This window comes from Borostomias antarcticus (assembly GCF_949987555.1).
Source record: "Borostomias antarcticus genome assembly, chromosome: 22".
Taxonomy (NCBI): Eukaryota; Metazoa; Chordata; class Actinopteri; order Stomiiformes; family Stomiidae; genus Borostomias; species Borostomias antarcticus.
In genome coordinates, this window is record NC_140255.1 from 17,482,754 (window position 1) to 17,495,604 (window position 12,851).

A 12,851-nucleotide genomic window follows, 5' to 3' on the forward strand; every position below is an offset into this window, starting at 1 on the left:
CTCTATGTAAGCACAACTAGCGATTCATAAAGACAGATTGATGAAAACAACCGTTTCGCGGCAGAAACTTTTTTTTTAGAAACTGCATTCTAAGTGCCCCGACCACCGCCATTACATGGATATACTGGCTCGCGCTGGATTTAAAATGTATTCTACATGCCTCCGAACTACACCAAAGTGATCTCGGTGAGTCAAACGTCTTATAATATGTCGTAAATAAGGTCCAGGTTGTCAAAAACGAGCATTGTCCTTTAAACGTTACACCAAGTGCAGAGTGGCATGGGCCTGTAAAATCTCTGTGCTTTTAGCTAACATACAAATTTGGCTTACGTTATGATAGCTAGCTTTTAGTAATTATACAGCTAATGGTTTACCTTCCTGGTCCCCAGCTGTAACGTGATCATCGCTGTCAGTACTGGTGCTGGGTCCATCGTCGAAGCCGACATCTACCCCATTGGCAGCAGTGGACAAGGGTCGATGCCCCAGCATGTCGTTGAGTATTTCAAAATATGGGCACGTCGCTGCATTAGACCCACTTGTGTTATCCTGTTTCTGTGCTTTGAAGCTGTTCAACGTTGTTCAACGGTTTTCACAAAACCCACCTCTCTAATTTTAGTGGAAACCTTTTGGAAAACATCGCCATTTCTGGTTTTACAACCGTCTAAATACCTCAGGATGTTCATTTCTCTCCAGCATGAATATTTTCGCTGTCACTCCAAAAATGTGGCGTTTTAGATTTCCCACCACCAGCACCTGACGTCTTCTTATAGCTACTAACTAGTATTGTTTATAGCCATTTAGCTAGGTCACGTTTCCGGATGCTGAACACATGTATACAGCTGGTCTGTGGCATTTTTTTAGGAAAGCGCTCGTAAAAACTCAAATAAAATCAGCCTAAGGGTATACAGTACATGGCCAAATAAATCGAAAGATTGATCAGAAAACTAGGTGTGTAAATCGGGTTTTGCTTAATCTGATTTTGACCTTAATTTGATTAAGCTAATCAGACTAAGGTGTTTACATGGCAGTTGCAATAGTTGGGGTATTGCCTTAATCAGGTTATAATCAAATTATGCATGTAAACGGGATCATTGAAGAGTCAAATCAGCTTTAGATAGATATTACTTAGATATCAACTGTATGTATTTGCCGTTTAAGCAAACAATATCATCTTATCTTTCTATGCATGTAAAACAAAATAATATCTGATTCTCATTCACTATTAAGAAAAATAACCTTCTTTGTCTGGATCCTGTGATAAGCTATTACATAATATTTAAGTCATACCTCAGTTTATATTATAAACTGAGATGTGACTAACCATTTCAACTGAGTTACACCAACAAAATGCACTAATGCGCAGAGCACCCTTTCTGGTTAGGTATTTTTATTAGGTGTACTTCTGTAGGTGTACTTGAATATTTTATTTTAAATGAAAACAAGTTTACAAAAACACATTCTCAGGAGCATGTAATTACAAAAGAATGACTCTAGCCAAATCAGGCAAACAGTATGATGCAGCTTAGGCCAAGTGTGTTTTGAAACATCCCAAATTCTCTAAACTGGTTAGTCAAGACAGGACTCCAAACTGCCAGGAGCACATGCCACTAATTAAACTGCAGTGCTTTCAGAGTTGTTAATGTGCTGATTTGCGACAGTAGGTTGAAGAGGTTGTGTTTAAAGTGGAGTTAACGCAACTCCCCAAGGGGGAATTCCTTTCAACTTGACTTTGATGCATGTATGTCATGTGATGCATAGAGTTGTTCACAATCATGAAAAGGGTTTCTATAATATCATGGGGGCTAAATATGTCAGTCACTATACTATACACGTGTGTGTGTGTGTGTGTGTGTGTGTGTGTGTGTGTGTGTGTGTGTGTGTGTGCGTGCGTGCGTGTGTGCGTGCAGTATGTAGGGATGACAGATGGATGCATGGATTGATGGGTATTTTACCTGTCTGTGTCTGACTCTGGCCCTGTTGTTCCTGCAGGCTCTGGCTGTCCACGGATATACCACTGTCACTGTGCAGCTTATCTCCTTCTGGTGACGGTGTTTGGTTTTGATTGGCTGCGCAGTTGTTGGCCCCCTGCTTGTTCTGCTTACAGCTGTTGCACCTAGACAGGAAACAGTTCCTCATTGAATTTAAATCAAGTCAATACATTTTTGGAGATACAGACACAGCAGCTGTGTATGAAAAAATTTTTTTTTTTTTAAATGTCACTTAAGTAGTAATAGTAATAGTAATAGTGCCCTCAATGGTTAAGTCAAGCACAGGAGCAGCAGCACCCCTGGATGTTATGAACTCTTTTTTTAAATTATTATACCCCACCATTTACCTCTTTTTTATTTTGTTCCCCATGCACATCCCCTAGGGGGCTTTTATCCCCACCTAGGCCGTTATTGTAAATATGAGTTGCTCTTAATTAACTTGCCTAGTAAAATAAAGGTTGCTGATGATTATGATAATATAATAATTTATATTTTCATAATCATAATTTCATATATATATATTTTTTTTTCCACCTTTATTTATCCAGGGTAACCCATTGAGACCAAGGTCTCATTTTCAAAGAGCAACATACAGTACACAGAAGGCAACATTATTTAAAACACACACAACAGACTCGGCTTTATAGTCCAGTAGCTTATTTTTAAAAGCATCCAAGGTGACTAAGGCCTCCATTTTGAAAGATTCCTGGAACTCATTCACACAAGGAATGCAACATTTATAGCCAATGTCCTAGATTCGTCTGTGTGTGGTGGCTCTTGATGCATTGACTCCAGTCTCAGTCCACTCCTTGTGAAGGTCTCACAAATTCTTGAATGGATTTTGCTTGACAATCCTCTCAAGGCTGCGGTTATCCCAGTTACTTGTGCACCTTTTCCTACCACACTTTTTCCTTCCACTCAACTTTCTATTATTATTATTATCTAACCAGGCCAGGTCCAGCCTGGCTTATGTGTGTTGGCTGGCTTGTTTCTGTGCGGGACTGGTAGGACGGTAATGTCTGATAAATAAAGATGGGTCTTGTCACCTGGACACATCAGTTCCAATGCTTCCAATGCTAATCCAGCACAATGAGAGCGGGATAGCCAGTTAGCTCATGGGCTCACAACAACTAGCAGCAGCTTCCATAACATTAATGGTAGCGGTCAGTGGCTAAAGCAGTTACACTGATGATTCCTGTAATGTTATTTAAATAAAGCTATTTTGCTGCAATGGGTTCAACTTTTGTTTCTGGATAAAGGTCATGACTTGCTGTTTTGCACTTCCCTTGTGTGGTGAATAAGTACACCCAGGACACAGTGGGTTATTTGGACATCTACTAAGATCTTGATATTATATTGATATGAAGATATGAAAGTAAAGTATTTGCCCTTAGAAGTAAATTGTAATTAAAATGGTTCTTAGCTAAGTAACATAAGTGTAGGCAGACTTGAAAGGTCAATTGTAATAATATCACGAATGAACAATTGTAAACATAGTACTCAACAGAATAGGTAATACTCAAGTCTTGATTTAAACTTTTTCTAAATGCTTTATTATACATACAGACATGCACATTAAAAGTAGCCATAAGTTGTTATTTTGCATGTGATCTCAGGACATGTTGTGGTTATGTCCATCTTTGTAAAGAAGAGAGGCATGTAATGCACATGTATACAGTAGTACAGAGTCAGTTGTCTATTGTATAGACAAGGTGTTCAATTGCTCAAGTGTTGTCAGGTGTTGGTTCGAGTGTACAGTGGTGCATAGTCAGTTGTCTATTGTATAGACAAGGTGCAAGGTGTCACGTGTTCACTTGTTGGTCCAGGTGGTGGCATGTGTGCCATTGTTATAATTAGAGTGAGGGCCTATGTATAGTACAACCAGAGTACTATAAACAACTGACTCTGCACCACTGTACACTCGAACCAACACCTGACAACACTTGAGCAATTGAACACCTTGTCTATACAATAGACAACTGACTCTGCACTACTGTATACTACTGTACAGTAGGGGTGTGCCCGAATACGAATACGGTATTCGGATGACTACAAATTGTAGCTTTTTCCCGAATAGTAAATTCGTACGAATATTGTAAAAAATAATGCGATACGCGCACGTTCTGTCTGCTTGTTGACATGACACGGCGAGGGAGAGAGAGAGAGACAGAGGCGCACGCGCTTGCAGTCTCGCACCTGCTGTCTGTCTAGACGTCTAGACAACGCGGAGAGGCACTAGGCAGGCAACGAACGTAAGCAGCACCGAGGGCTTTTGTCCCTAGTTAACTGGTTTATTGATGCAGTTATTGGATTTTGTTTTCTTGTCGTAGCCTACCTGCTGCAATAGCCTATGTGAACTGTAGCGTTTGTTTGAGCAGTGGAGGACCGGTAGCTAGCTTGTTAGCTCAGTGTAGTATATTTCAGCTATGCATGCTCAGCCTCTCACTAGCCTATACAATGTCCGGCGATTAAGTATATTTTAACAACTGAAACACAACTGATCAAATGTTTGATCCATGCTGTTCAGTTATCAGCACAACAGAGTAGTCTAGTATAGGCCTAGGATAGGCTATAATCAAAGTCCTTATCTCTGATATAACAATAATAAACTATTTAAACAGATTTAAAAAAAAAAAAAAAAAGAATAATTTCACTACAATACCCTACTTACCCATGGTTTAAGCACTGTTGAAACTTGAGTAGGCTATAGGCCTACAATGAGGTCTAGTCATTTTCCTCGGCTTATTAGCCTAGGCTACATTTAATTTGGCTTTATGTCATATTTGCTGTGCAAATGCATGATTGGTTGAATATGTAGCTTATAAATTGAATATTTTGGTTGTTGGAATATTGTTTATTGAACATTTGTAATGTTCTTTTCGTCCATAGTCCCTAGCGCATAGGCCCGAGCGCGTTCTAGAGGCCCACGCTTTTTTGAACCATTTAGGCCTACGCTTTATTGTAGTGGCTCACACATGATCATAATTTGAATAGACCTATATAATTTGTGTTTAATGGTTGTGCTGAAGCAGTGACATGATATCACCCCTCCGATTTGTTTGGAAAAGGAAATTAAAAAAAAGCAGAAATGTTGGATTACGGACACCTGACAACTTTCTGAATTATTTCTGGGTTAACAAGCACACAGTGTTTTAAAAAGCCTTTAATCCATCGGGCTTTATAGGCCTACAATAAAAACAACAACATGTGTTCGTTGTTTATTGTAGCCTACATATCATGGACACAGTCACAGACATCCATGATCAGATACTGCTGTCTGGCCATGTCCTGTCCGGGTGGGGCTTGCACCTGAAGACCATCTTTGCTGGACATCAGCATTTCACAGCAGCCGACACCTGACTGGTGTTGCATAACGGTGTTCTCTGGCCTCAACCACACCAGGCATCCCAGCATCAAAGCTGCAACAGAACAGAAGGGAAATAGTGCATTAAAATATTGGCCAAAAATAACATTTATATAAAGCCTTTTTTGTGTCGCGTAGACATACAGTACATTTAATCTGCATGATATTTAATATGATGATTTAATATGCATGCATGATATGGTGGTGAATAAAAACAGTGGTCAGAGCAGATTCCTGGTGCCACAGCACAGGTGGTGTTGTAGTCCTATCCCCAACTGAAAATATTGATCTAGTGATTAGTCAACCCATTGCTAAATCACAAACTACTAAGCTATCCCATAGGAATGAGCCTATAACCATACCAGCTGGGCAAGCTGACTTTGCTTGCTACCTAACCTAGCCCTAATGATAGTCCTGCTCGATTGCTGTGCAACATATCAACTGACCAGTTGTTAAATGTATTTCACAACACTGGTTATTCTACTCAACGAGACAGTCCCAGTCAGCTGACGTTGCTTGCTGTGTGAATAGTTTAGCTACGTACGTTGGGAGGCAAGGGTTGAGGACAAGGACTAGCTAGCTTGTAGTAGCTAACCTTAGCTAAAGCACTTTGAGAGAACGTGCACAGTATCTCCAACTCCTCGGGCCTTGAGTTAGGTAGCTAACACTAGATAGTGAGTTAGCTAGCACTAGCTAACGTTAGCTAGCTATCATTGGGCTTCATTTCCTGAACTTAACTTTAGCTTAGCGTGCAGCCAGGTTATGGGTTACTGTTTACTTCAGATATTACTCTACATTTCAACTAGCCCTTCTCAGTCCCGTTGTCGCATTCCGCTCACTCAGGCCAGACAACAGTTCTTTGCTGGTCCATTCACTTTGCCGTCAAAATAAACCGGTGTCGGCCTAGTTAGGAGAGGCGCTCGTATTTACAAGTGTCAGATAAACATGAAACTTCACTTACCTAAGCAAACGGGTCTATTTTAACAAATGCTGGGTTTTGAAGTCTCGGCGCTACCAATAAATAACTTATTTAGATGCGTTCTGTCCGAGTGAAATTATTTTTCCGAGGTAGTCTTCTTCTGTGGTGGTGGCAGTGCTTTGAAGCTTCAACCCAGCATTTGTTAAAATAGACACTGAGCGGAATGCGACAACGAGACTGAGAAGGGCTACATATTAACCAGACATTCCAGTGAAACCAGGTAGTCAAAATAACTTACCTGATGAGGTGATAGGCAGCACACATGGAGGTATAATATAAACAGCGCACTATCCACTCGGCCACGGCTGACCTGGAAAATCTGTGGAGTCTTTTTGTTTTGATGTTCTGGGACCACTGTCTCTTGTGGTAACAACAATAGAACTGCAGGTCAACAACGACAGGGGATGGGGCGACAAATAGGATTCCCTCTTCTTGGTGTCGGCTTACAGCCAACACACAAAAATATCCTGAGGGATGGACCTGGCTCCCGGCCTACAGCTTCCAGTGCTGCTAACTTGGCAACTTTGGCAACATTGTCGCTATATCTGGAGACTTTCCAGCCCCCCTTGGCAACTTAATTACTCAAAAGAACTAGCAACAAATCTAACGAGTTTTTCTGGTCATTTGGGGAATGATTGTGTAGACAGAGCTCTAAAAAAGCATCGAACATATCCCGTTCTGCAGTTCACGTTACAACCGAGCTCACAAGAGCCGAGTAGACCTACATTGAGGGCTGCCGTCTCCTGATCCTCCCCACTCACACAGCCAGTCTGACTAGCTAGCAGCCCCACAGCAAATATGTAAACAGTTTGTAGGTCTACATTCATTAGGCCACTGTATAGTTGTGAAAAAAAAGAGCAAACTTTAGAGTTATATGGGAACTAAAAATGTTTGTAAATAAACAAAAATTCATGTGACCTGTTTCAGAATTGCATAGTATGCTAATTAGTTGATAACGTCATCTAGCTACTTCTAGCTACTTTTGGGAGAGTCAACAGCTACTTCCCTTACAGGGGAGTTGGCAACATTGCCAGCTTCTCACTAGGCTCAACAAGAACATGACCTTGCCTTGGTGTCTATGGAAGTGAATTCAAGCCCTGGGTGTTGCGGAATAAGCATGCTAATGCCTACTCAAGCATTGTACTATTTGGATTTCAGACACATGATTTTAAAGATATTTTTAATTCAAAGGAGTATTCCACCCTAGAACAATATTAGGCTTAGGCCCAATCCCAATACCCCCCCTTAGCCCTAGCCCTTGGCCCCACCCCTACATTTTGTGCATTCACGCGTAGGGTAGTGTCGCATTCCTTTTAGCTTCTAGGACTAGAGGGCATATCGTGGGCTAGTGGACGTTCAAACAGCCCTCCAAAACTAGGGTTTTCAGATGTTGACTTGAAACCGAGGGGTAGATGAAAACTCACACAATGCTTTGCGAACCGAGGCAGTGATATGAAACATAGCTGCCGGTGCCGTGAAAAAACATGGGGATCCTCAAAATCTGATAAATATTCAGCCATATTGCACACAATATTCCAGGCACCAACAAGCCGAGCCGCAAGTGTAGCCTACAGACGGAGAATAGCCAGTCTGCGCGTTGTGCGCATGCGTGCTGGAGCAAGTGGGGAAGCTATATTTCGTTTCTAAAGACGTTTCTAAAGATTATATTACAGAGGCATGTGAACACCACAACAAGCCCTCGCTCTATGCAAGCACAAATAGCGATTCATAAAAACAAATTGATGAAAACCGTTTCGCGGCAGAAAATACATTTTTTAGAAGCTGCATTCTCAGTGCCCCGTCCGCCGCCATTACATGGATATACTTGGCTCGCGCTGGATTTTAAATTTCTTCTACAGGCCTCCGAATTACACCAAAGTTATCTCGGTGAGTCAAACGTCTTATAATATGCCGTAAATAAGGTCCAGGTTGTCAAAAACTAACATTCCCCTTTAAACCCTTGTCTTCTACCTTAGCAATTGACCTGCATATCTGATTTTGCCATGTCAGATTAAGACAAAATTTCAAAAAATAAATAAAATAAAAAATGTTGGAATAATTTGTGTTAATTTGTTTAGTGCTTTATTTTTTGTATAATTAATTGCACTTATTGACACGTTAAATTGACAGCCATAATATATATATATTAGCAATTTAATGTGTTAACTGTATATATATATATATATATATATAAATGCACACACAATAAACTATACATATATACAATAATGCTAGAAATATACACATCTCATTCATGTCTGAATGATCCCCTACGCCATCTGCTGAGAGAAAAGCCTTGAAAGACAGAAACATTTTACAGGAAAAACAAGTACAAAATCTCTACAGTAGCTTTACCCAGTGTCATTTTAAAAATGTAAGGATACCAGTGATAAAACACATATCTAGTAAACGTCATTTACGGAGGGTCCTAGAATTTGAATATGTGCAACAAATTATTTATCTTTTTATTAACTGGACCCCAAATGAACCCCTCTCTATCTTTCTAGTGTTAACTTTACTTCACATTAGCATTAGGTAGCTTGCTAAACACAACACATATAGCTTGCTAGCTAGCTAACATTAGCCACTGTGCTAACAGTGCCAACAGTCTTTCAAAGTTTCAGAACTCCTGTTAGGACTCCTGTTTCAGAACTCCTGATCTTTGTCAGTGTGTAGCTATTTCCATAAGAGGGCGTGCGGACATCAGATAACCACTTGGTATTGTACTTTGGTAGTACCATTGTTAATGTTTACCTTACCCCATGGCAGCACCACAGCAGTTTGTCCAAAATGATGGCATCCTATGTACAATAATGTTTTGGTCACACAGTATACCGTTGGAACCGGTATACCGTGCAAACCTTCAACAATATCTAACAAAGTTTGGAGCACTTCCAACAGCACTCACAAGTCAGTCTCTAAACGCTTTGCTCAACTAGAGACTGAGGACTTTCATTCAGATTTTGTCACTTAAAGTGGGTGGAAAAAACAACTGCATTGCATAATCAATCCAAAGTCTTTAGGGTATGAGTTTGTTCAGGTGTAGTCTTGTTACCAGACGTTCTCGCCGGCAATCTAGCGATTATTTCAACGTAGAAATCCCCAGACGTTCGGACGGCAATCTCTGTTTGGTATCGCAATACTACTCCCACAACAGTGCACAACATTTGGCCTCATACACCTCTGATTTAAAAAATCAACCTCCTAGTGTCCCATTGTCCTCCCCTGCCTCACCTCTTAAAGATGATAAAGGCCACAAGGCCAACCACCACGGCAGCCAGGATAGAGCAGTAGATGGGGATGAGGTTCTCATTCAGACCCTGGTAAATCAGCTCGGGGGAGTCATCATCGGGGGTGGTGGGGGTGGGGCTCTCTGTAGGAGTGCCTGGTAGAAAGTCTTCATCTGTGGAGGTGGGTGTTGATGACTCAGGAGAGGGAGGGGGTGAAATTGAGCCTGAACGAAGGTTTAGATCTGCAGGAGAAAGAGATGTAGAGAGACATAAAGTAGAGATTGAGGTTACTGTTTGCAAATATGGCAGAGATCTGGTACAGTAATAGTGATCAAATTAATTTTGAGCTGACATGCAATTCTCCCAACTCAAATGACAAATTGTCAAATATTATTTTGAGGCCTTAATATTTTAATAATTCATGTAAATATGTGGGGCAATAAAAGTGTTATTTTGTGTCCTGAAGATAAATCATTCTAAATTGAATGTGACTACTAGGTAGGGTTGTTCAAAATTCCCAAATCTGACCTTTTTAAAATCCCGGAATTATGACCGGAAGTGCACAATATTTATCTAACAATGGGAACTAGGGATGGAAAAATATTAATGATGCAAGTTATGTTCATGTTTGAATGACTCAAATATGCCAGTATTATAAGTAACACGCATGTCAGCTGCTCCCTGCAGGTAAACCTATTGTCAACCATTTACGCACTTCAAGATGCTTTCCTTATTACAACAATCATTTGCAACTGGTGCATCTTATGATGAAATTAATATCCACAACATCAAATACTTTTAAGTAACTTTACTAACTCTTTTTGGTGTTTCTGATGTTACTCGCACCGGACTCTACTACAGTAGCACTCAACGTCTCATCTGCTGTAACTGCACTCTTCTCCCGTAGTCTCTCGCATAGCCAGACCTTACACTTCTAAGTTCTACCATAACTGCACTCAACACTAAAGTGTAGGAATGCCCTCTACTGGACAGGAGTATTAACCAAAAAGGACAATTCTAAAAGCTTATGAACTTTCAATTTACCCTACAGATATTGCGGTATAATCGTCGACATGGCTATCTGCATTGCTAGCAAGCAGCTTGCTTTTGCATGTTAACAGAGCCTCTGTTGCTTAAACTAAACTAATATTTGCTTGTTACTCATCTCATCTGCCTTTGGATTATTTGTCTGCAAAGGGGGTGGGGGTGGTATACTGTCATCTGTCGTATGCATTATACATACAGTAGTATACAGTGCATCCAGAAAGTATTCATATCCCTTCAGTTTTTCAACATTTTGTTATGTTACAGCCTTATTCCAAAGTGGATTACAATATTTTTCTCAACATTCTACACACAATACCGCATAATGAAAAAGTGAAAAAAAAAAAAAAGATTTGTTTACATTTTTGCAAATGTATAAAAAAAAATCAACTAAAATATCACATGTACATAAGTTTTCAACCCTGCTCAAAATTAAGCTCAGGTGCATCCTGTTTCTACTGATCATCCTTGAGATGTTTCTACAACTTGATTGGAGTCCAGCTGTGGTAAGTTCAATTGATTGGATTTCATATATTCACACCCTTTACTTTGTAAACCTGTTACTGTATATAGTGCTATACAAATAAAGCATATTATCTTTCTTATTATTACTATTATTATTACAGGGAGTCACTCTCTGACATTTTGGAGAGTAGTTTGAAACCCTGGAGAAGATGTGCTTCCCTAACTGAGAAGTTGTGAACATCGCCCAGACAACACACACAAATACACTCCCACTTTCCATGCCACATCACTTGGTCATTTCCCATAACCCCCAAGGAGTCATTCAGAGGGTAAAAGCCCAGGCATCCATCCACTCCTTTCCACTTTACCCCAGCGTTAATGCATATTGGACATGGAAACCTATCCACTTCTATCATTATTTACAGTTATTCACATAATCAACAGGAAAAGGAAATTATCCAATGGCTCGGGCGGACATTTTCTAATGTGGTGAGAGTGTACAATTCCGGTACCATAAACCAGTCTAACATTCGTGTACCATAAACATTGACTAGTAATGAGACATCAATTCCACATCAAATCCAAAGTTAGCATGAATTTCTAATGCATTTAGAGGAAATAAAATACTTTTCTTTAGTCAAAGCATTGGTTAGTCTAGTTTATTTAGTCTTGCATGTTCCACTGTTTTTGTAACAATTAAACATTCTGCTCATACATGTTTGCAATGTTTGCTTGCTAAATGAGCCATGTGTTCCAGTCAAGAGGCCTCCATTGTGTGTGTGTGTGTGTGTGCATACTCTACACACACACACATGCACGCACACACACAGACACAACTATGTATCTCTACAAATGTTGATAGTTATCATCACTGAATAACACATGCAACATAGTGCAAATGCATCTGTTAGCTCTAAAATGTTTACTGTGTGCAGTAAGCAGAGAATGTGCTACTCTACTGAAATGTAATAAAATCACAATCCTCCTCTCTCTTCATGGTGGCTTCATTTCCTTTTGTTTCTCAACCCATCCTGGCTTTTCCTTCTTTTTCTACCCCTCCCCCACCATATGTTCCTCCTCATTCCACCCCTCCAACCCATTAGAAAGGACACCAGACACCATATATGACAGAGATATCCTTTGTGAGGCACAATGTCCCCCTCTTTCTCTCCCTCATCCCCTTCTCTCTCCATGACTTTATATAAGTATTGATGGGATTGCTGGGTCTGAAAACATTGCTTAACTGTGGAGATAGTTTTTTTTTTTTTTACTGTGTTAGTAGTGATGAGTTTAATCTTGGTGATGTTTCTAATAATGATGGTGTGGTTATTAGACCTGATGAAGTGTGCTATGCCATTGAGAAATTGGCAGGGAAAAAAGCATGTGGCTTTGACCAAATAACAGCAGAGCATCTGAATTATGCTAGTTATAGAATATCAGTATTGCTACTGTATGTGTTTTGCTCAACCCAATATCACGGCAAAACGTAGAATAGACAAGTTGGTCCACCTTATTAAACGTGTCTATGCTACGTTTGAGCCTTGCCCGAGCGTAGAATATGCCCGTGTTAGAGCGTAGAATATGCCCGTTTTAAAAAACAATGCATGTTATGCATGGCATAACGTGCCAGTTATCCACATACTGTACCACGCATGTGTGGAGGCGCTCGGGCAGCGAGCATTAAGCAATTCAGGCGTGTGTGCCCGTGCAGTGGTATTGCGATATGCAGAGCGTGCCCACTAAGTGCCGTCCGAGTAGCTCCACTCCTGGGTCCAGTTTCG

The 12,851-nt window shown here is 40.3% G+C and overlaps 1 protein-coding gene across 1 annotated transcript in view; it reads right to left on the reverse strand.

Annotated features, from left to right (window-relative positions):
• Positions 1–12,851, reverse strand: part of ngfrb (nerve growth factor receptor b) — a gene marked incomplete at both ends in the record, with an annotated part of 38,693 nt that overhangs the window by 4,334 nt on the left and 21,508 nt on the right. The window contains 2 exons of the mRNA XM_084456141.1: positions 1,953–2,113; positions 9,566–9,803. Of these exons, the coding sequence (XP_084312267.1) occupies positions 1,953–2,113; positions 9,566–9,803 (399 nt within the window). The remainder of the gene's footprint in view (positions 1–1,952; positions 2,114–9,565; positions 9,804–12,851) is intronic.